The 24828-nt window shown below is 39.4% G+C and overlaps 1 protein-coding gene and 1 non-coding gene across 2 annotated transcripts in view; one reads left to right on the forward strand and one right to left on the reverse strand.

The window, feature by feature from the left end:
* LOC122029208 overlaps positions 1 to 17838 on the reverse strand; it is a 34307-nt gene extending 16469 nt beyond the window's left edge. The window contains exon 1 of the mRNA XM_042588147.1: positions 17317 to 17838. Within this exon, the coding sequence (XP_042444081.1) occupies positions 17317 to 17838 (522 nt within the window). The remainder of the gene's footprint in view (positions 1 to 17316) is intronic.
* Positions 8743 to 8848, forward strand: LOC122030757. The gene has a single exon (XR_006125595.1). It is a non-coding gene; the product is annotated as a small nucleolar RNA R71 (small nucleolar RNA).
* Positions 17839 to 24828: the final 6990 nt, after the last annotated feature.

Consider the following 24828-nt stretch of genomic DNA (forward strand, 5'->3'; position numbering starts at 1 on the left):
GTCTCACTTCGCTTCTTCTTAAGATCTTCCAGGTACACCTTGCAGTTCCTCTTCCAATGACTGGTCTGACCACAGTGAAAGCAGGTAGCATCCTTGGCGACCCCTCCTTTAGGCTTCAGTGCCTTGCCTTTGCCCTTGGCTTGGGACTTTCCTTTGCCTTTGGGCTTGCCCTTGCCCTTGTGTTTCTGAACCATCAGAACAGAGTGGGGCTTTGCCTTCTTAAGGTTCAGCTCAGCAGTTCTTAACATGCTAAGCAGCTCGGGCAGTGGCTTGTCAATTTCGTTCATATTGTAGTTTAGAACGAACTGACTATAGCTATCCGGCAAGGATTGCAAGATCAGGTCAGTGGCCAGCTCTTGGCCAAGCGGGAATCCCAACCTCTGTAGGTTTTCTATGTACCCAATCATTTTGAGTACATATGGGCCTACGGGAGCCCCATCTGACATCTTGCACTGAAACAGTGCCCTTGAGATCTCAAATCTCTCATGCCGCGCTTGTCCTTGATATAGTTGACGAAGATGTTCAACCATATCGTAAGCGCCCATTAACTCGTGTTGCTTCTGAAGCTCAGAGTTCATGGTTGCGAGCATTAGACAGGAAACATCTAATGCGTCATCTTGATGCTTCTTGTAAGCATCTTTGTCAGCTCGCGGGGCATTGGCAGGAAGAGCCTCCGGAATGGGCTGCTCCAGAACGTACAGTTTACGTTCCTGGGTGAGAACTATTCTCAAGTTCCTGTACCAGTCCAGGAAATTTGCTCCATTGAGCTTGTCCTTCTCAAGGACAGAACGTAGGGAGAAGGAGTTCATATTCGACGTCATGGTTATCTACAACAGAAAAATGCAGAAAATAAATATCATATTCTTTTAAATCATTTAATTAGGCATTTAACTAAATGATGCTCCCACTGAATTCTATAATTCATGTGGGAAAAGATCCACATCATATTAACCCTTGAGTTAGCTTTGGCTAATACGCCCAAGATTTAGTATGATCGGTAGGTAACGATTTACCAATTACATCTTTATGCAACTCTTGGTTTATAGGATCATTATCCGCAGTTATATTAAAACTTGAGTTAGCTTTGGCTAATACACCCAAGAATTAATATAAATGTGATTTATGTCCTATCTTTCCAACCATTGAAAGAATGCCTATAGTTGTACTCGATCCAACCGAGTTAACTAGGAATACTCAATCTAATTGAGTTTGTATTCGCCCATGCATTGATAAGCGGGACCAAGATTGTCCCTCCGTACCCTACCAAGATAATATGTGTTGCTCTGCTTTGGCAGATTCAACAACACATGTGATCGAGGTAGTGATAGGTATCACGACACGGTAGGCATTAGAGTTGACGTGATTTAGATCTAATCTAAACGATGATGCGTATCATATACTCGATAGATCTAATCTAATTGAAAGGGTGCATCATGTGCATGACTTAGATCTAATCTAATCGTTAGGCACTAATTAATTACTTAATCATGCATCACATATATACAAGCAATTAATTAAATTAATTTGTGATTAGTCATAGCCCTACGACGATCTTCTCAAGCCAATGAAAAGATCAGATGGTCAACCTAGGGTCAACAGCTTCTTAAGCTCCTCCCTTTGACCACCTTGTGTTGCTCGCGCCCTTTTCGTAACTCCGTCGCGAGTGGACCTTCCACCGCTCCAATTTTGTACATTACAATTTTGAAACTCGAGTTACATTCGAGTCTAAACTAATTTACAATAAGAATAAATAGAGAAAGGCATGACGCGTAGGTCGCATATCAAACAATACAGCACACACAATCACATGACGGCACGCAGGCCGTATTATGAATTACACACAAAATATACCAATCCAATTGGGTCTTTTGGGCCATGACTATCACAAATTATACATAATTCTAAATTATGTATTTTTCTATAATTTTCTGTAATTTTAATTCTAATTTTTATAATTTTTACGAGTAAAATTTCCCGGCGGTCCCATTTAGCAGTTTTCGGGCGCAATCGCGGAACGAATCCCCTTGCGGGGCTAGGAGAAGCGCCCCTACCCACGATCTAACCATCGCGAGGGTTCCTTAGCGATCCTACAGTGCCTTAGCCCGCTGTCCCAAAAAGTTTTGGGGCGAAACCTTGCCGTTTCGGAAAAACCTTCTCGGTAGTCGAAGCCTACAAGTGTCGAAACACTTGTGCTTCGCTTCTACGAGAAAAATACCCATAAAACCTATAAAAATCAGAAATTTACAGAATGTTACAGTACTACATTTTTGTCATTAAAACAAAAACTAAACTCGTACAAGCTTCGCACGTGACTCTGATACCACTGTTGGATTTTTCGGGCCGCGAAAACCGTTTTTTCGCGTCGCGGAAACCCCGAAACCCCCGCCACCGGATCCATGCGAAGATAAAAAATGTTCGAAAAACTTACGAGTACGAGTTTCTAAACCTCGATCTACAGTAGATCTACAAAGAAGAAAGGTTATACCCTTGATGCGAAGCCCTTCGCAATCCCGCTCGTCCTCGGTTCGCCGGATCTCGAAAGTGTCAAAGTAGACACTTCTCTATGTGTATCCACACTGTTGGTTGCTACTCAGAAAACCTATAGGTTCCACTGTACAAAAATTTTGTACAAAGGTCTGAACCTTTTCCTAGCTACCATGTGTTCTTTTAAATTAAATTTTGGATCGCCTGCGGAACTTAACACGTTTGATCCAAAACTTAATCTATTTGTTCTTTTAGGTTTTGACTTGGATCTCCTGCGGAACTTTACACGTTCGACCCAAGTCTCCTTAAGTTATTAATTCCATTAAATATTAATTTCCATAATTGGTTCCCAGTACTGACGTGGCGAGGCACATGGCCTTCTTGGATATGGGAGCAACCACCACCGACTAGACAAAACCTTTTATAGAAAGCTAATATTTAATTTCCTAAAATAACTTTAGGTTAACCAAAAAGAACAATCAAATCACAAGGAAAAATAAAACAAAAGAACACAACTTCGAAAAACATATTCGAAATACTAGAACGTAAGCCTCTTGTATTTGGCATTATTTCCATAAATAACTAGTATGATGCGGAAATAAAAATTACTAGTTATACCTTGTAGAAAAACCTCTTGATCTTCTATCGTATTCCTCTTCTAACCTCGGACGTTGTGTGGGCAACGATCTACCGAGATGAGAAACCACCAACCACCTTCTTCTCCTCCAAGCAAGGTTCGGCCACAAAGGAAGAACTTCACCAAAGAAGAAAACCAAAATACTAACCAAGCTCCAAGAGATGCTAACTTTCTCTCCTTCTTCTTCTTCTTCTCCAAGTAGTATCCGGCCACCACAAGAACTCCAAGAGGGATGTAGTATTCGGCCACCACAAGAGGAAGAGAGGGAGAGGATGATGGCCGGCCACAACACCAAGGAAAAGAGGGAGAGAAAACAATAGAGGTTAGTTCCATGAAGCCACCCTCACCCCTTCTTTTATATTCCTTGTCCTAGGCAAATTAGGAAATTTAATTACAATAAAATTTCCTCAATTTCCTTGTCATGATTTAATTGAGAAAAAATAAAATAAAATTTCCCCAATTACAATCTCATGGCCGGCCACATCATTGGAGAACAAATTGGACAAGTTTTAATCAACAATTAAAACTTCCTAATTTGTTTCCGAAAATTTTAAAAAATAAAATTTCTCTTTAAAAATCTCTACATGGTTAATAAAAAGAAATTTCCATAATTTTAATTTTACAATATGTGAATAATTTTTAAAGAGAAAATAAAATATCTCACCAATCTACAAATAAGGAAAGAGATCAAATCTCTTTCTTTAATCTTTTGTAAATTTTACAAGAGAGATAATTTTAATTTAAATTCTCTTTAATAAATTATTTCTTCCACATAATAAAAATTAAAATTAAAAATTCTTTTTAATTTTATTTTGGCCGGCCCTACTAGCTTGGGTTCAAGCTAGGGCCGGCCACCCAATCTTATACCTAGGCCGGCCCTAGCTTGTTCCCAAGCTAGCTTGGCCGGCCCCTATTGGATGGGTATAGAAGGTGGGTATAGGTGGGTATAGAACTCTATAAATAAGAGGCTACGATAGGGACCGAGAGGAGGAATTGGTTTTGGTCTCCCGATAAAATTAAGCATCCCGTGTTCGCCCCGAACACACAACTTAATTTTATCAATGATAATTCATTCCACTAGAGAACTATCATTGAACTACCGCACCGATCCCAAATTATATTTTTGGGCTCCTTCTTATTATGAGTGTGTTAGTCTCCCTGTGTTTAAGATATCGAATGTCCACTAATTAAGTGAGTTACTGACAACTCATTTAATTAATATCTAAGTCCAAGAGTAGTACCACTCAACCTTATCGTCATGTCGGACTAAGTCCACCTGCAGGGTTTAACATGACAATCCTTATGAGCTCCTCTTGGGGACATTATCAACCTAGTATCTCTAGGACACAGTTTCCTTCTATAATAAACAACACACACTATAAGTGATACCATTTCCCAACTTATCGGGCTTATTGATTCATCGAACTAAACCTCACCCATTGATAAATTAAAGAAATAAATATCAAATATATGTGCTTGTTATTATATCAGGATTAAGAGCACACACTTCCATAATAACCGAGGTCTTTGTTTCTTTATAAAGTCAGTATAAAAGAAACGACCTCAAATGGTCCTACTCAATACACACTAAGTGTACTAGTGTAATTATACAGTCAAGATAAACTGATACCTAATTACACTACGACCTTCTAATGGTTTGTTCCTTTCCATTTTGGTCGTGAGCTACTGTTTATAATTTATAAGGTACTGATAATATCATCTTCTGTATGTGACACCACATACTATATTATCTACAATATAAATTAATTGAACAACTACAACTAAATGTAGAAAATTTGACCAAATGTGACTCTTTATTCATAATGAATGTTTACAAAGCTTAGGCTTTCAGTATACACTCCAACACACACAAGCAAGAGATGGAGAAAAATCTCTAAGGATGTGCTAGCAACCTTAGAGATCAGTAATGGAGGAGAGGGAGAGCAAGGAGAAAGCTAGAGAGGAAGAAGATGGGAGTTACCACAAAAAAATGAAACTCTCTACATGAGATCAAAGTGGTCGGCCACTTTAGTGGAGGTTGTAACCTCCATGGGATACCAAGAGCCACAACTCTTGGTAACTCCCATGAGGTGGCATCTCACTTAAGTAACCATGATGATGTGGAGCATCATCATTGGCCCACTCAATGCCAACTCACCAATGACGTGGCATAAAGTCAAGTCAAACTTGACTCTTCATCTTCCTCTCAAGTTAAGTCAAACTTGACCACTTCTCTCCCATGGTTGATCAAATCTAACCATTGGTTCAAGTCAATTTTAATTTAATGAATCTCTATTCATTGAATTAAATTGATTCAATGAGTCTAAGTCCAAATTAGACTCACTTAACACATGAACCAAATTGAGTCCAACCCAATTAACATAATTTGGATTACTCTTAATCCAATTTGGTTCATAACATGAACCTAATCCTTTAGGTTCATCAAATGAACCTAATCTCCATCTAATTGCCCTTTGTCTGTGACCCTATAGGTTCTTATAACGTTGGCAATGCTCCTAAACCCATTTAGAAGAATAAGTAATGAGCGGTATCTAGCAACACATCATTACTACCCAAGTTATAAGAATGTTGAGATCCAACATCACCTTGTGACTACTAATTGTGACTCCTCACAATATATGACAAGTGTCCTTCTATCCAAGACATCTAGATTGATCAATGTGAGGCATAGACCGTGTCATCCTCTAATCAATCTAAATCTTGAACTCCAAGTAGACTCACTAAATCAAATGAGCTCAATATCTCATATTGACTCATTTGGGCATGGCCATGCACTTCGTGGTCTCACTCTATCAAGAATATCGATGTCGCTCCCGTCATATAGGAGGGATAGATCCAATCTACATCACTCACATCCCTCTGCATAATTCGTTACATACCCAGTAATCGCCTTTATAGTCCACCCAGTTACGGGTGACGTTTGACGAAACCAAAGTACATAACTTCTTATGTAGGGATCCATGGTGACTTCAGGTATAAGGACTAGTAGTCATACTAATAGCCACATGAGAAAGTATATGACACTCATATAACGATTCATGATAATTTCTCATGGCAGATCATTCAGTATACATTCTCTAATGCATACCCATGTGTCAACTTGATATCTCTATATCCATAACTTGTGAGATCAAGTCATCGAGTTGACCTACATGCTAGTCTTATTGCATTAACATTATCCCTGAATATTAATACTCGACTAGGAATGATTAAGAGTAGTGTTCCCTATATCATCTCACTATCGGTTCAACTAACCGATTGATATAGGTAAGAACTCTCTACTCAAGGACGCTATTAAACTTAGTTTATTTGGCACCAATACAAGTAAGTATAATAACCAAAAACAAATACTTTTATTTATATAAGAATATGATACAACAAGTCCATAATACAATCATCAAATGATTGGCTCTAGGGCTCTAACTAACACATTCAAATTCTTCTAGTAATAACAATGCTCACTTCATGCTGCTATAGATAGGAAAACATAGATCAATAGACATGCTAGCATACTAAATCACATAGCATAAATATCTAGATGAAACATGCTAGCAATTTACTATGAGGAACAAACAACATTGACATGATGAGTGATGCAGCTAACAAAAATTTTATTATGCAATAGGAAATGTGCAAAGACTAAAGAATATGACAAAAACTAAACTAAACCCAACACATCCCCCTAGACTTAAATTTTCATTGTCCAAATGAAAACTAGAAATAAAATATGGAGGAGATTTTTGAAATTAAAGAAGTTACCAAGTGATAAACTCCAAATGGTTGACATTCATGTGCTTGAAGATACTCCTCTATCTAATGCTCACATTCTTCCACAACTTTGAATCCTAGAAAAAGAAGATAGACAAGAAAAATTAAATAGAAGATATGAGTTATTATGTATAAAGAAAAGAAACTAAAAAGAAACCAAATGAAAACAAGATTGAACTTGGGTTGCCTCCGAAGAAGCGCTTATTTTAGATCATTAGCTTGACCACCTCATTAGACTCATCAAAATCTCACTCTTGAAGGGTTAAGATATTTTAAAACCCTCTTACCAAGGGCTCTTATTATGCAGAGAGCTTTCATGACAGGAGATATAAAGTGAAGTATCGCTCTCTCCATCTTCGTCTTCTTAAATGTTCTTTCAAGTGGTCAAAGACGGTTCAGAGTGAGCTTCCAATTTTTTGCCCAAGGGAAATCTACACATGCAAAAGAAAAATATACCTCCCACAAACATGTAATATAAGAAAGAACTAGAATCATATTAAATATAACAAAGCATGAATGAAAAAATGAATCTCATCCTACAAAATCGATTATAGGTACTTTTATGAAATTTTCTAAAGGATCACTAGAAATACTAACCTTACATTGTTGAGAGGTACCTGAAAGTACTAAACAAGTGGATGTAACTTCTTCTAAATCAAATGATGGTTCTAGCTCTAGCTCAAGCGGTATTTTAACTAAAGGTTGTGATTTTTGAGACTCTGCTATTTTTGCATAAGTCCCTATACATTAATCCACAATATGTTCAATTATTACAACTCTCATAAACTTAAAGGTTATGTGGACAAAGGAGGTAATTCTTGAGATGCTTCTTCCACAACATAGCTCCTTACACTTCCTTCCATATCGCTAACATCATCACATACACTGCTGAACAATGCACCGAGATCAATATCATCTATAGGAGAATCAACAACTTCAATTAGCTTGTAGTCTTAAATTGATCTACCTCATCACAATCATCATTTGAAAATTCTATTCCACTACAATGCCTTGTAAACCAAGGAGGTAGATCTAAAAACATGTTGACTACTTCAATATCATTACACTCCTCATCTGAAGAGACCTCATATTTATACATATCAAGAAATTTGTACTCAACTATATTGATATCATAGAATTTGCCAAAATCTTCATCTTTATTGCCCCCCCCCCCAACTAGCCTTTGTGGAAAATGAATCCATAGTGGAGGTCTTTGGAAGGATTGCTTTTTCTTTTTCTCATATTTCCTTTGAACTTGTGGCAGAGGTCCAACTTGCTTGTCTAGTGATGGTGTGATTAATCATTGAGGGAAAGGTACTTGTAGCCTTTGGACACTTTTTGGAGTAATGAAACTGAGTTTTTGTAATTTTCTATTGTTCTTCTCCTCAATTCTATACAAGTCCTTCTCTAGAAGTTCTTCATGATTCTTGCCACTTCTCAACTTAAAATCATTACAATGTTCATTAGACCTTGTTTGGGTAGGAGGGAGGTCATGTTTGAACCATTTTGAAATTATGCTATCAATCTTTGCTTCCAATTGTTCGAACCCCTCATTTTGTGACTTGAGATTTTCAAAACTCTTGGATGGTTGAATTGTATTTTATTTAGCAAGCTTGTTTCCCTTCATGGCTTGCACTTCTGAAGTTCTCGAGGAAAATTTCATCCAACTTTTATCTAACCATTCATGAAGGTTCAATGTCACTTGATTAATTAATATGAATGCTTCGTCCACACTTTTGTTTATCAAAGAACCTCCAACAGATGAATCCAATAATGACTTATCTGAAAAAGAAATCTCCATATAGAATATGTGCAATTACAACCATCTTTCTAAACCATGGTGGGGGCACTGTTAAAATAAACCTTTGAATCTGTCCCATGCTTCAAATAATGATTCTCCATCTGCCTGAGCAAAATTTGTAATGCAATTCCTCGTGTAAACAGTTATGTTTAGAGGGAAAAAGTGATTCAAAAATCTCTACTCTAATTGTTTCCAACTTGTAATGCTTTGAGGATGGAGAGAATGTAATCAAGCCTTTGCTTTATCCTTGATACTGAAGGGAAATATCATCAATCAAACTGCTTCCACTGACACTCTTTCATAGCTTACTATATTGCAATATTCAAGAAAATTTTCAAGGTACAAGTATGGATTTTATGATACTTTTCCTCCAAATTTGTGACATTGTATCATGATAATTAACTTTGGGTGTAGTTAGAAACTTTTTACTTCAATCTGAGGCTGCACAATAGGAGATATAATCTAGCAGAAATGAGTACAGAAAATTCTCTTAAAAGCCTGCTTGATATATTAGTGCTTAAGGATATCTAAATCAAATTATGATGAAAAATAAAAATGCAGAATTAAGAATAAGTAAGAAAATGTAGAAATTAGGAAAAGGAAAAAAATTGAACTATAAACTAATGACAAGAAAAATAAATGCAAAAATAAAAACAAAAAAGGAAATAAAAATTCTATTAACAAGTCTAGAGTAACTCATATGTTAATCAACTAATGTTAATGTGAATAGTCCCGGACAATGGCACCAAAAACTTGTTACGAACGCAAGTGCACGGCTACATCGTTAGTAATAAAAATATTGATCTCACAGGGACTGTTGATTAAGCATTAGTTGATTTTGCACAGAAAATTCCCTAGACAAATGAAAGGTTGGTTGGAAAAGGGAGAGTAAGAGAAAGATTAAGGAGAAGTAGAGAGAGAAGGAATAAGAGATGATCTTGGAAGGAGATGGATGATAGATGCTAGGATTTCGATTTCATTATAATGCTAGTTAATGTCTCTATGCATTGTTCATCTACTTAACTCCAAGCTTACACTCGTGTAGGGATTCTAACTAAAGTCTAGCACAACTCCTGCATAGGTTGCACCAGAGAGTCTACCCAAGTTCTAACGCTATTAAGTAGAGAGGTAACTTAGAAAGTCCAAGGGAATCCTTATCACTAGGGCCTCCTGATCATATGTTCCTAGATTAAATAGTCACTTCCTAACAGTAGCACTGGAAAATCCACTTCAACTATAATACTCTAATAAGAATTAGTCCCTATGTTAAGATCGTTTTACTCTAGAAAGTGAGTAAGTATCGATGTCCTTTGTCATTAAGGGCATAATATGTCTAATTGAATGGGTATCCTCTGTCACTAAGGATCCCTCGATTATCTAGTCTAGTAGCAACCTTAACATAGAGACAAACCTTTGACGTCTACATGTTTATATCATTCACACATTTTGTCAAACACATAAAAGGCATAACACATAGGACAAGTAGTAAACACATCATTGCATAGGAAAATATCTAAATACAAGTTCATACATCAACATCACAACATAATTACTTCCTATATCCCAGATCTAGAGATCTACTCCATTGTAAAGGAGTTACAACGAAGAGATGAAAAATATAACATCTACAACTCAAAACATGGATTGAGAGAGAAGAGGATGCTTATCCTTAAAGCATGGCGTCCTTGGAGGCATTCTCTTGCTCCGTAGGTGGACGGATCGGTGAAGATCAGCGAGGATGAAGGCTAGGGCTCCCTAAAGGGAGAGAGCCCTTCCCCAAGATCTCAAGATGAGTGAAAATGAGAGAAAACCCCTTAAATAGGGATGGACATGGGCCTGGCACAGCCCCTGCCACAGTTGTGCCCCTTGGGCACGGCTAAAGCCTCTTGGCTGCTGGAACTAGCGCACGGCCGTATGGAATCTACACAGCATGAATAAAGTTGGTCCTTGGAGGTGAGACACGGCCTTGTCAAAAGGCATGGCCTCACTGCAATTGAGCTCTGGAAAATCCACAGTCGTGTGGATTCACACAGTTGTGGCATAGCCTTGCATGGCTATATTTTCATGGAAATGCCTTTTAGACCATCTAGATGTTGTTTTATCTGGTTGAAGTTTCAATAAAGTTGTAGATCTTGAAGTTATCTACATTTTGATATAAAAAACAGCCAATAAATCCAACCTAACAAAGAGTTATGGTTATTTTACTTTTAATCTATAGTGTAGAAAATTCTACATGGGCCTGACACTGCCATGACACGGCCGTTTAAATCCACACAGCTAAAGCATGGAGAAAACTTGATCTTCACATGGTTGTGCCTTATAGGCACGACCCAGACCTTTTGGAGACTCTAGACTCTGTTTGAGCTTCATTTTCCATTAAATTTCTTCCATAGGATCATGCATGTGTCAAGGAACATGGCTAGAGTGTATTTCTTGACTAAATCTCCAATTTGAAAGTCTTTTCCTTTATGTATGTTTCGTGTGAGCATGCTTTTTCCTTTGACTTCAAGTTTTAAGCCTTTTTCCTCCATTTTTTCTCTGAAAACACGTCCTATCAATTAAAATAACAAAGAGTAGATCTCTAAACAAAAGGAGTAGAAATATGATATTATAATAAAATAGGGTATGATAAATATAGATTATGCTCATAAAATACAAGTAGATGTGTGTCAAAATATGCATAAAAGTGTATATAATCTACGCACATCATTCTCCCACAGGCAGTAGCCACTTATGTATCCTATTTGCCCATGGGACCATTCGTGGTAGAGTCTTCTCCTGTAAACGGTGACTATTTATATACCCTAACTACCCATGGCACCATCCGTGGTAGAGCGTTCTCCCACAGTCAGTAGCTGAGAAGCTAGATAGCTATCTCATGTTGTCCGCCTACGGGATCATTTGTGGTAGAACATTCTCCGGCAAATAATGACTATTTGTATACCTTCACCACCCATAAGACCATTCATGATCGTATATTGTTGCGCTAGTCATGACTAGTTATATGCTTGTTATATGGCGGTTATGTATTTGTTCGTGCAGGTTTGGATGTACAGTATGTACTCCTGGGATATTGGTTATACTTTATTGAGCAAGTTAGTGGAGTATTTTATTCTTGGTTATGTATTTAGTTAGCAGACGATTATATCAGCGCTATTACTTTTATAGTAAGTATTTTACATGAAACTGCATTCTTTGATCTCCTCACATTATATTAATCATGCAGTATCTATCTTATACGTGCTGAGTGTTTTGTACTCACCGCCCCTTTTACTATTTTTCTCTCCATAAATAGCAAATAGAGGATTTATAGAGTCGCTTGGAGTTTCTGTCCGCCAAACCCACGACTCATCGGGATTTTTCGCTTTATTTTTTCTATTGTGTTTACCTATGCTTTAGCATTGGATTTGTTAGCGTAATAATTGGTCTTGTAGTGTATTTTGATCTTGGTTATGATACGTGTTGTATTTAAGCTGTGTTGGCACGCAAGTAGTCATTTTATGATTTACGTAGTTATCTTATGTCTTCCATTGTGTTTGTTTCCAACTGTATAGGATGTAGTTATTATATTTATACAGCCTTGTGGCAATATACCTAGGTTTCACACATTGTCATAAGAGGGGAGATGTTGTTCATTTATCGGACAGGCACACCCCCAGGGCATTACAAAGGCGCCAACGGTAACCCTAGAAAAGGATTTTTTATGACCATTTCACTTAGAGCTCACACAACAAATTCTCTCCACTTCTCTCCATCTTCTCCACCAGTTCTTGGAAGCTTAGGGCTGAAGTGTTGCTGTAGTTGCAAGCTTACAAGAGGCATTCACAAGCAACAAGAGATCAAGCAAGAAGGTTTGTCATTTCTATTTGTGTATTTACTTCTTGTTTCAAGTTGTATTTCTTGTTCTTGAGTTGTAGAAGTTTCTCCACCTCTGGATTGTTCTAAGAAGGAGTGTATTTCATAGTGGAAAGTGTGTTCTATTGGTTGATACTCGGAATATCGTACCGGTTTCCCTGTACAAAAATTTTGTACAAGTCCTGAACCATTCCTAACAACCTATTGTGTTCTTTAGAAATTTAATTAGGAATCACAAGCGGAACTTAACATTATTGATTCCAAATTTAACTTATCTGTTCTTAGAGGTTTAGACTTGGATCGTAAACGATACTTAACATTATTGATCCAAATCCACCCATGTTATAAATTCAATTAAATATTAATTTCAGATATTGGCTTCCAGGTTAAACATGGTGAGGCACTAGGCCTTATTGGGTATGGGAGCATCCACCACTTCCTAGATAAAGCCTTTCAATGAAATTTAATATTTAATTTACTTATGGTAACCCTAGGTTTAACTAAAAGGAGCAATCGAATCACAAGATTGGAAAAAAAAATAAAAGAACACAAACTCGAATCACAAATTTGAAACCTAGAATCATATGCCTCTTGTGTTTGGTATTTCAAAAACTATATAAAGAAAACTAGCATGATGTGGAATAGAATTACTAATTATACCTTTCTTTGTAAGCAACAACCTCTTGATCTTCTATCGTATTCCTCTTCTTATCTCGGGCGCCGTGTGGGCGACAATCTACCAAGACGAGAACCACCCAAGCTTCCTTCTTCTCCAACAAGTTTCGTCCACCACAAGAACTCCAAGAGAAAATGAGGTTCGACTACCACCACCAAGCTCCAAGGAATGCTAGAAACAAAGCCTCCTATCTCTCATTCTTTTTCTAACAATATCTGGCCACCAACAAAAACTCCTTGAGATGAAGATGTCACCGACCAAGGAAGAAGAATAGGAGATGGAGAGGAAGAGAGGGGCCGACCACCAACCAAGGAAGAGAGGAACTAATAGAAGAGATATTGTTATGAGGTGAGGTACCTCTACCCTCTCTTTTATATTCCTTGGTCTTGGCAAATAAAGAAAGTTTTATTAAAACTTCCTTATTCTCTTTGCCAATGAAAGGAAAGTTTAATAAAATTTCCCTTTCAAACTTTATATGGTCGGCCACCTTAATCCCTCCAAATAAGGAAAGTTTTAAACACAAAATTAAAACTTCTTATTTTGTTTCCGGAAATTTTTAAATAAAAATTTATCTTTAAAAAATTCCCTTCATGGTTGGTCATAAAAGGAAACTTTTATAAATTAAAATCTCTCTATTAAAACATGTGGATGATTTACAAAAGGAATGTTTTCTCTAAAATTAAAATCCTCATTTCAATCTATAAATAAGGAAAGATATCAAATCTTTTCTTAATCTTTTGTAGAAACTATAAAAGGAAAGATTAAATTTTAAAACTCTCTTTTAAATCATGAGAATAGTTACAAAAAAGGAAAGTTTTATCAAAAATTAAAATCTTCCTTTTAACTACAAATAAGGAAAGATATCAAACCTTTCACTTAATCTTTTGTAGAAAGCTATAAAAGAAAAGATTTAAATTTTAAACTCTCTTTTAAAACCATGGCTTCCACATAAGAAAGATTTTTAAAAAAATAAAATCCTTTTTAATTTAATGTGGCCGACCACACCAAGCTTGGGTTCAAGCTAGGGTCGGCCACCTAATGAAACCAACTCACCTTGGTTTGGCCGGCCCTAGCTTGGGCTCCAAGCTTGGCTTGGCCGACCACCTTAAGATGGGTAAGAAGGTGGGTATGGGTGGATATAATACTTTATAAATAAGATACTATGATAGGAACCGAGAGGAGAAATTAGTTTTGGTCTCCCGATAAAATTAAGCTTCCCGTATTCGCCCCGAACACCGAACTTAATTTCATCAATAATAATTCATACCACTAAAGAATTATTATTGAACTACCGCACCAATCCTAAATTACATTTTGGGCTCCTTCTTATCATGAGTGTGTTAATCTCCCTGTGTTTAAGATATCGAATGTCCACTAATTAAATGAGTTACTGACAACTCACTTAATTAATATCTAGCTCCAAGAATAGTACCACTCAACCTTATCGTCATGTCGGACTAAGTCCACCTGCAGGGTTTACATGACAATCCTTATGAGCTCCTCTTGGGGGCATCATCAACCTAGATTACTATGACACAGTTTTCTTCTATAATCAACAACACACATTATAAATAATATCATTTCTCAACTTATCGGACCTATTGATTTATCGAACTAAATCGCACCCTTTGATAAGTCAAAGAAATAAATACTAGATATATGTACTTGTTATTATATCAGGATTAAGAGCACACACTTCCATAATAACAAAGGTCTTGTTCTTTTATGAAGTTAGTATAAAAAGAACTTACCTTAAATGGTCCTGCTCAATACACTCAGAGTGTACTAGTGTAATTTTATAGTTAAGATAAACTAATACCAAATTACACTACGACTTTTCCAATGGTTTGTTTCTTTCCATCTTAGTCGTGAGCTACTGTTTATAATTTATAAGGAATTGATAACATGATCTTTTGTGTGTGACACCACACACCTTGTTATCTACAATATAAATTAATTAAACAACTACACTTAGCATATAGGCTCGTGGTTCCTTCGAGTTTGCTACTACACCATTTATTATTACAATATACTGTAATAATTTTGGTCACACCAGGAATCACATCTAAGTCCATCATGAAGTTTCTGAGTCATTCAGCTTTTATGATTGTCTCAGATGCTGCCACATACTTAGCTTCTATGGTGGAGTCCGAAAAAGCATCTCTGCTTAACACTCCTCCATTGTTATGACTTTACCTTCTAAAGTAAACACAAAACCCCCGAGGTTGACTTACTATTTGTCCCTATCTGATTGGAAGTCAGAATCCATGTAACCCACAGGGAGCAAATCATCTGCTTGGTAAACCAGCATATAATCTCTAGTCCTTCTCAGGTACTTTAATATATGCTTTACAGCAGTCCAATATCCTTGTCCAGGGTTACTTTGATATTTTCTAACCATGCCCATAGTAAAACAGATATCCGGTCTCGTGCACAACATAGCATACATTAGGCTTCCGATAGCTGAAGCATAAGGAACTGCCTTCATGTCATCTATCTCTTTTGATGTCTTCGGAGACATCTCTTTAGATAAAGCTACTCCATGCCTAAAAGGTAGAAAACCTTTCTTGGAGTCTTGCATGCTAAAACAAGCTAGGATTGTATCAATATATGAAGCTTGGGACAAGCACAGTATCCTTTTCTTGCGATCCGTTATTACTTTGATCCCAAAAATATGTGCGCATTCTCCTAAGTCCTTCATATCGAATTGCTTGGACAACTATACCCTTACTTCCGAAAACACTTTGATATTGTTTCCAACTAACAAAATGTCATCTACGTATAGTACAAGAAATACCACCACGTTTTCATCACATTTCTTGTATACACAAAACTCATCCGGACACTGAATAAATCCATATGATTGGATTACTTCATTAAACCGGATATTCCAAGATCTTGAAGCTTGCTTCAATCCATAAATCGACCGTTTTAGCTTGCGCACTAGATGCTCTTTACCTTTTTCAATGAACCCCTCTGGTTGCTTCATATGGATGTTTTCTTCAAGACTTCCGTTAAGGAAAGTTGTCTTGACATCCATTTACCAAACCTCATAATCCATATGAGCGGTAATGGATAAGAGTATCCGGATAGACTTAAGCATGACCACCGGTAAAAAAGTTTCCTCATAATCGATTCCCTCTTTCTGAGTGTACCCTTTCGCTACAAGCCTTGCTTTGAAGGTTTCCACCTTCCCATCTACCCCTCTTTTTCTTTTGTAGATCCACTTACATCCAATGGCTTTTACACCATTTGGTGGTTCTACAAACTCCCAGACCTTATTAGAATCATAGATTCTATTTCAGAATTCATCGCTCTTTGCCAAAATGCTTCATCTATATCTTGGAGTGCTTCGTCATATGTTCTGGGATCAGGTTCATGTTTACCTAGGACCAAGTTCGAAGACTCTCCCAAAAACATGAATTTTTTAGATTGCCTAACAATCCTCGCACTATGACGAGACACTGTCTGTTGTTGTGTATCATTTGTGATACGTGTTGCAGTTTCTTGTGATATTTCATCTTGCACTGTTGGTACTAAATTAGGCGTGTCCTCTCTAATTTCTTCTAGAACAATTTCACTCATGGGCTTATGGTTCATTATATAATCTTCTTCTAAAAATCGAGCATTGGTGCCACTACAAGAAAAACCCTCATAGACATCGGTGGAACAATAATAGTTTTAAGCAAAAACCGATGTCTTTGAGTATTTTACACCAGTTTTTCCAAAAATCGGTGTCTATGAGCGCAGATTTTCGCTCATAGACATCGGTTTTTTAGCCGATGTCTATGCGCGCCTTTTTTTTTGTTAATAGACACCGATTTTAACAGTGGTTTTTAAAACCCGGTGTTAATGAACCAAAAAAAATAATTTAATTTTTCCACCAACCAAAATTTACAACACTTCACAAAGTTCCTCCAAACCTAAACTAATATCGCGCCGCTTCTCTCAGCCTAAACCTAAACCTAAACCTCTTGACCATCTCTCTTAGCCTCATCTCCCTCTTCCCCTTCCTGGATCTCTTCCCCTTCTTGGATCGATGCCCCTTCCTCCCCCGATTAGGATCAAAACCACCTGCTTCTTCTCCACGCTCGCTGGCACGATCTGGCCGGGCCAGTCCAGCAGCTCCGACCTCACCGGCACCCACGGGGGCTCCGTTGAAGGCTCTTGCTTGCTCAACGACAGCGGTGAGCTCATGTTGAGGCAAAAGGAAGTAGAGAACAGGGATGTGTCTCCTCCATTTCCTTGTTGCTGCTGAAGCTCGAGAATCGATTCCTCCAACCTCTGAGCAAACTCCTCCACATTATCCTCCTCCGCCCGACCATCATCGACGCCGCCAGAAGGGAAGCACTCGGTCCTGGCGCCGAAGGCGCGGCGGCGTAAAAAGCCATGTCCAAGCGGCTGCCTTCCTCTGCCTCCCCCAACCTCCATCGACCGAGTCTGCAGTAGCCTGGTCGATTCGCCAGCCCCAAGGAACGTGCAGCCCACGATGCCCTTCCTCTTGCCGGCCCCAATGATGGAGACAACTACAGCGAAGACGGCGGCCTGCGACGGCGTCGTGGAGGCGAACCATGTCCCAGCGACCTGAACACCCATCTCCTCTTGACATCTCCTCCGCCTCTGTGCTTTCAATGAAGTTAAACCTTACCTTTCGTGATTGAAAACGTAGGCCTCCTCTCACCTACCCGCCCATGGAAAGTGTTCATCAAGAACAATACTAAAACCGGACACTATCGCATGGTCTGGCACCAAGGAGTTCATGGAGGCACTCCAAGCCGGCGTGGATGTGAGCATGATTGGTCAATTTGGTGTCGGTTTCTACTCTGATCTCGTGAGATATCTCGCTTCGAGTTGCAAGCCCAAGGAGAAATGGAGGTATATACTCTTCATCTGGCTTTTCTGCTATGCCTGCTAGTCCTTCCTGGGATCGTTGGTGGATAAATATGGATTGCCTCTGATCATGCATTTGGTGTACAGAAGTTTATACAGGATCTCTATTGATGTGATTTTGTTTCTCCTTTCCAATTATTATGTTTTTTTTAAGTTTTCTTTGAATGATTAGTATATGGAATTCTGTAGGAACTAAATACATATCCTGTTAATTATCTAAGTCAAGGAAGACTTGGATGGTTGTATTAGTTACTGTCCTAGTATCCTTGTGAAGTACAGGATCAAAGAAGATTTTTTTCCTTCGTATTAATATTGCAAATTAATCTTGTCCATTTATTGTACCCTGAATAAACTGCTTTATTTCCTTATTTAAGGCTCCTTGTTTATGAACTTGTTTTTTTTCCATTCATTTCCATGTATAGAGGTCAATGTTGAGAAAAGATCCATGGAGCTGGCCTCTAGGAATCAATAGTTTATCGATGTTGTTTCTTATGAAAATTTGTAACGACCCACCTCCTACTAACTAGGCTGTGAGGCCGATCGTTACATTAATCTGTGCTAAACTATTCCCTGACCACCATTAAATCTAGGTGCGGAAACTGTACTAACTGAAATTTTGCTAAACTACTAACATTTCTTGGTTCTATACATGCTAAGGGGTGTAAACTAACTATTCATGACATGTTTTACCTTCCCCATGGTCAAGGAACTGAACTTAAACATTTTCCCGCTGATATCAGACCTCCCAATCGATCCAATAATCGATTGGAATGTCGGATCGATCCGGTGATCGATCCAGCACTCTACTGTGCTCGAGCAATATTCTGGATCGATCGGCTGATCGATCCAGACTGGTCAATCGATCCAGTGATCGATCCCAGTGCCTTCTGTTCGCGACGAAATTGGCTGGATCGATCGGCTGATCGATCCAGACGCCTACTGTTCGCGAGACGAGTTGCCCAGTCGATCAATCGATCAATTGGAAACTCTCGAATCGATCGGCTGATCGATTCGAGTTTCTGATTTCGTGCAAATGATCTGATTTCAGCACTGTCTCGTGCCAAATCACACATAATGATTCCAAAAATGACTAAGAACATCCTAACAATAATAACTAACATTCTAACATCATTAAAATAGTGTTCTAAGCATAATAGAGTGCATGGTTAACTAATTCATAGCAATTAACATATTAAAGTGCAAAATGCTAAAACATTGAAAAGTTCTAATGTTTAAACCAAGCTTGCTAAAGTTCCCTAAGATCTCTATTCCAAGTTCCTGCCCACACACATCTTCATCGCATTGCCCTCCAGCCTCCACTAGTCCATCTTTCCTTTACCTTTATCTGCAGTATACGGAAAAAGTATCTGTAAGCTTTCGCTTAGTAAGAAACCATCTACCTCACTAAAACATGCATACGATGCAATTCATGATTTTAAAACATGCTATTTGAAATACAAATTGAATATGCTAAACATGGCATGGCATACAACACATAGAAAGCTAACTAATCATGGCAATTAGAGCTAATCATAAACTATCATGTTGTATGAACAGAAACTACACTGTTACAAAAGCTGAACTGAGCTAATTCCAGCTAATGCTAATGCTGTACTGAATTCACCTAACTATCTTGTGAGAGTTTGAAAACTTAATATATATAATAGGTGAATATACATAATCATGCTGCTGTTTGGGCCTGGCAACTGTACTTGCTATGCGCGCGTCCCTAACTAGACCCGGGTTTGCAAGTCCCGAATTTAGTAGGGCTACTAGGTTATCTGAACCTAGGGACGACTGTGGGAGCCCAACCCAATGAATATCTAATCCAGTATAGTGCCACTGAAAAGTAAAATACTGAACATAAGCTAATAAATTCTTGTCTTGCTTTTACTAGGTTGTCTAAACCTAGAACTAGGTTATCTAAACCTAGAGGCGACTGTGGGAGCCCACCCATTGGACATCTAGTCCTGTAAGAGCTGGAGCAAGACTAAATAAGCTATAAAATGCTTCTATTGCATTTATCTAAGTTAATAAAATGCCTAAGTTGCATTTTTCTGTGCTAACTATTCAATCGAACACTTGGTATGCGCTAATTCGCATCCTTTGTGTCGATAGTCTACATATTACTCAACTAAGACATGAAATTCACACGAAAGCTACTTATACTGCAGGTGAGGGGTTTCTTACCTCCTGTTCAGATTTTCTTACGATTCTAATCGCTAGATTTCCGGAGGAGACGATCCTTTCGACGATCTTCTCGCGTCTAAGCATTCCTCTCGCGGAGGGGAGCGTCCTCGTATCCAAGATGTCGCTGGAAAGTCCTCCTATGGCCCTAGGGGACGGAACCCTAGCCTTGGCTTGTGGTTGGCGCCGAGAGAAGAAGAAGGAAGGGAGGTGGGTGGCGGTGAGGGTTTGAGGGAGAGGAGAAGTTACGTTAAAATAACTCTTCACCTATTAATTCCCTATTTATATTAAGTGGGTAATTCCGCCCAACTCTAATATAAATTTAATTGTTTCCCATTCCTTTCAGCACAGCCCTGCTGGGTTCACTTGGTTACCATGGTTCACCATAAGTCATAGGACCCATAGGTCTCGGGTTCAATTCCCGCTTAAGCTATTTTCATTTTCTATTTATTTTTGCTACTTCCGCCACTCTAAAAATTCCATAAAAATATTCTAAAATTCCAGAAAAATCATAGAATATTTCTAAAAATAGTTTTGAGAATTTTCGGGCATTACAATCTCCCATACCTTATAAAAAGTTCATCCTCAAATTTAGAATAACTCTGGGTACTTCTGTCTCATGCTAGCTTCCGTCTCCCAAGTTGCCTCTTCTACTGTGTGACTGTGCCAAATGACTTTGACTAATGGTACTTCCTTGTTCCATAATTTCTTAACTGCTCGGTCTATTATCTGAATAGGCCGACTGTCATAGCTGAGGTCTTCGCGGATCTGTACCGACTGGGGCTCAATCACCTGGGTGGCATCTGGGGCATGCTTCTTCAGCATAGAGACATGAAATACGTTGTGGACAGCTGACATTTCCTGGGGTAGCTCTAGCTCATATGCTACCTTGCCCACTCTTCTGCTGATGAGGTATGGTCCCACATATCTGGGACTTAGCTTGCCCTTCTTCCCAAAACGCATTACTCCCTTCATGGGAGCTACTCTGAGGAACACTGAATCCCCAACTGAAAACTCTAAAGGTCTGTGCCGTGTATCAGCATAGCTTTTCTCTATCCTCTGGCAGATCTGCTGTATAGCTGCTGTGGTATCTGTCACTAGATCTGTCTGAAGTTCTAGTTCTTTCTGTTCACCATTCTCATACCAGCAGATTGGAGATCTACACCTCCGCCCATAGAGAGCCTCATAAGGTGTCATACCGATAGTGGCCTGATAGCTGTTGTTGTATGCAAATTCTGCTAGACTCAGATATTTGCACCAACTTCCCTTGAAATCTAGGGCACATGCTCAGAGCATATCTTCGAGTACCTGATTTACTCGCTCTGTCTGTCCATTTGTCTGAGGATGGAAAGTTGTGCTGAACTTTAACTTTGTGCCCAAAGCTGACTGTACACACTCCCAGAAGTGTGACGTGAACCTACTGTCTCTGTCTGAAATAATGGTTCGTGGGACTCCATGTAATCTAACGATCTCCTTGAGATACAACTGTGCTAGCTGTTCCATGGAGTAGGATATCCTGATAGCTAAGAAGTGGGCTGATTTAGTCAACCTGTTGACTATTACCCAGATGGCATCAAAACCATTCGTGGTTCTGGGTAATCCCACTATGAAGTCCATAGAAATGTCTTCCCACTTCCATTCTGGAATCTGGATAGGCTGCAAAACTCCTCCTGGTCTCTGATGTTCTGCCTTGACCCTCCGACAGGTCAGACAGGTGCTAACATATCTAGCGATGTCTCTTTTCATCCCAGGCCACCAAAAACGTTTCTTCAAGTCCTGATACATTTTAGTGGAGCCCGGATGCATCGCATAAGGAGTCTTGTGAGCCTCATCTAAAATCTTTCTTCGTAGTTCCTCCTGATCTGGAACACATAATCTGTCGCCAAAGTACAACACCCCGCTAGCGGACACTCTGAATTCTCCACTTTCTGTTTTTGCTAATCCTTGCTTGATTTTCTGAATTTCAGGATCCTGCTCCTGAGCTGTCTGGAGATCACCAAGCAAGGTAGACTCTAATGTCATAGTAGAGAGCTGTCCAACTATGAGTTCAAGACCGAAATCTGTGATCTCTTTCTGTAGGGGCGGTGACATGGCTGCTAGAGATAATAGGGCAGCACTGGACTTTCTGCTAAGGGCGTCTGCTACCCTATTTGCTTTTCCTGGGTGGTAGAGGATGTCTATATCATAGTCTTTGACCAGCTCTAGCCATCTGCGCTGTCGCATATTCAGATCCTTCTGAGTGAAGAAGTATTTCAGACTCTGATGATCTGTATACACTCTGCACTGAGCTCCATACAAGTAATGTCTCCAAATCTTGAGACCGAACACCACTGCTGCAAGCTCAAGGTCATGAGTAGGATAGTTCTTCTCATAATCCTTGAGTTGTCTGGAGGCGTAGGCGATTACCTTACCATTTTGCATCAGCACTGCTCCTAGTCCCAACTTAGAGGCATCACTATATATATCAAAGCTATCTGCGTTCTCTGGTAGAGTCAGAATAGGTGCACTGGTCAACCTCCTCTTCAGCTCGCTAAAACAGTTCTCACAGTCCTCTGTCCACTGAAACTTTCTGTTCTTCTTGGTGAGAGCTGTCAGTGGGGAGGCTATCCTGGAGAAGTCCTCTACGAATTTTCTGTAATAGCCTGCTAATCCCAAAAAGCTTCTAATCTCGCTGGCGTTCTTGGGTCTTTTCCAGTTACTCACAGCTTCTATCTTACTGTGGTCTACCATAATGCCATCCTTTGAGATGATGTGACCCAGGAAGGACACCTGATCTAACCAAAATTCACATTTTGTGAACTTGGCGTACAGCTGATTCTGCTGAAGTGTCTGCAATACTATTTTCAGGTGCTCTGCGTGTTCTTCCTGAGTTCCTGAATAGATAAGAATGTCATCGATGAATACGATAACGAACTTATCTAAGTATTCTCTGAATACTCTGTTCATGAGGTCCATGAAAGTAGCTGGAGCATTTGTCACGCCAAAGGGCATGACTACGAACTCATAATGTCCGTATCTAGTCCTGAATGCTGTCTTGGGTATATCCCCTTCTTTAACTTTCACCTGATGATAACCTGATCTGAGGTCTATCTTAGAGAACACTGCTGCTCCCTTTAGCTGATCGAACAGGTCATCTATTCTGGGAAGAGGATACCTATTCTTGATCGTGACTTGGTTCAGTGCCCTGTAGTCTATGCATAAGCGCATGCTCCCGTCCTTCTTCTTCACGAACAGTACAGGCGCTCCCCATGGTGAGTGACTAGGGCGTATGAAGCCTTTGTCAAGCAGCTCCTGTAGTTGCTCATGAAGTTCCTTCAGTTCTGCTGGAGCCATGCGGTACGGCGCTTTGGAAATAGGATTTGTACCGGGAATGAGCTCTATCTCAAATTCAATCTCCCTGTCTGGTGCCAAGCCTGGTAACTCTTCAGGGAAGACTGCTGGGTAGTCACATATGACTCGAACCTCTGCTAGCTGTTGGTCCTTGCCCTGACTGGTACTGACTACATGTGCTAAAAATCCCGTATATCCTGAATCCAGTAATCTCTGTGCCTTCATAGCTGAGAGAAACTTCTTAGCCTTTCTCTTGGGTTCTCCAATGAACTCGAACTGTGCTTCTGCTTCAGGTTGGAATACGACTTTCTGCTTACGGCACTCGATGGAGGCACAGTATCTGATCAAGAAGTCCATTCCAAATATGACATCGTAGTCAGTCATATTTAGCACTATCAGATCACAAAAGAGTTCACTGTCTGCTATAATGACTGGCACTGCTCTGAGCCAGTGCGTGGATGCCATAATTGTTAGGACCGAAAAGTAGCTAGAGGGGGGGTGAATAGCTTCGCGTGTGCTCGTCGCTCGGCGTTGCTTGTTTCTTCAAAGTGATGCGCAGCGGAATACAAAGAAGCAAACTACAACAATGCTAACAATAGGATTTTACTTGGTATCCACCTCCAAGGGAGGTGATTAATCCAAGGATCCACACAACGCACGCACCCTCCACTAATGAAACTCTCCTTTATGGTAACTACCAAGGGCGGAGAAGCCCTACAAGACTCAAAACAAGAAGAAGAAAGGGTAGTAAAGAAATACAAGCTTACAATGAGTGCACAAACCCTAACCCTAGTTTCTTCTTCTTGCTTTGATCCGCCTCTTGACTTGGAAGAGCCTCCAAGAACTTTCAAAAACTGGCGATCTCGAGCTTGAGAAGAGTTGTGGAGGAGCTGGTAAAGATCTGAAATGAATCTGTGAAGTGATACCGAAGACAACGCTCGCCTGCGGCTCAAATACGACGCAACGGTCGGATCCCAATCGATTCGATTATTCCCAATCGATCGGGGAGGCTTTGGATCGATCGACGGATCGATCCAGAGCGCCTCTGTGCTCTGGAAAAATGCCTGGATCGATCCACGGATCGATCCAGCGCTTATCGCGCGAAGCAGCAGCGTCCCAATCGATCCACTGATCGATTGGGACCTCTGGATCAATCCACTGATCGATCCAGAGGCTTTA

Source organism: Zingiber officinale, chromosome 10B (genome assembly GCF_018446385.1).
Source record: "Zingiber officinale cultivar Zhangliang chromosome 10B, Zo_v1.1, whole genome shotgun sequence".
NCBI classification, from domain to species: Eukaryota; Viridiplantae; Streptophyta; class Magnoliopsida; order Zingiberales; family Zingiberaceae; genus Zingiber; species Zingiber officinale.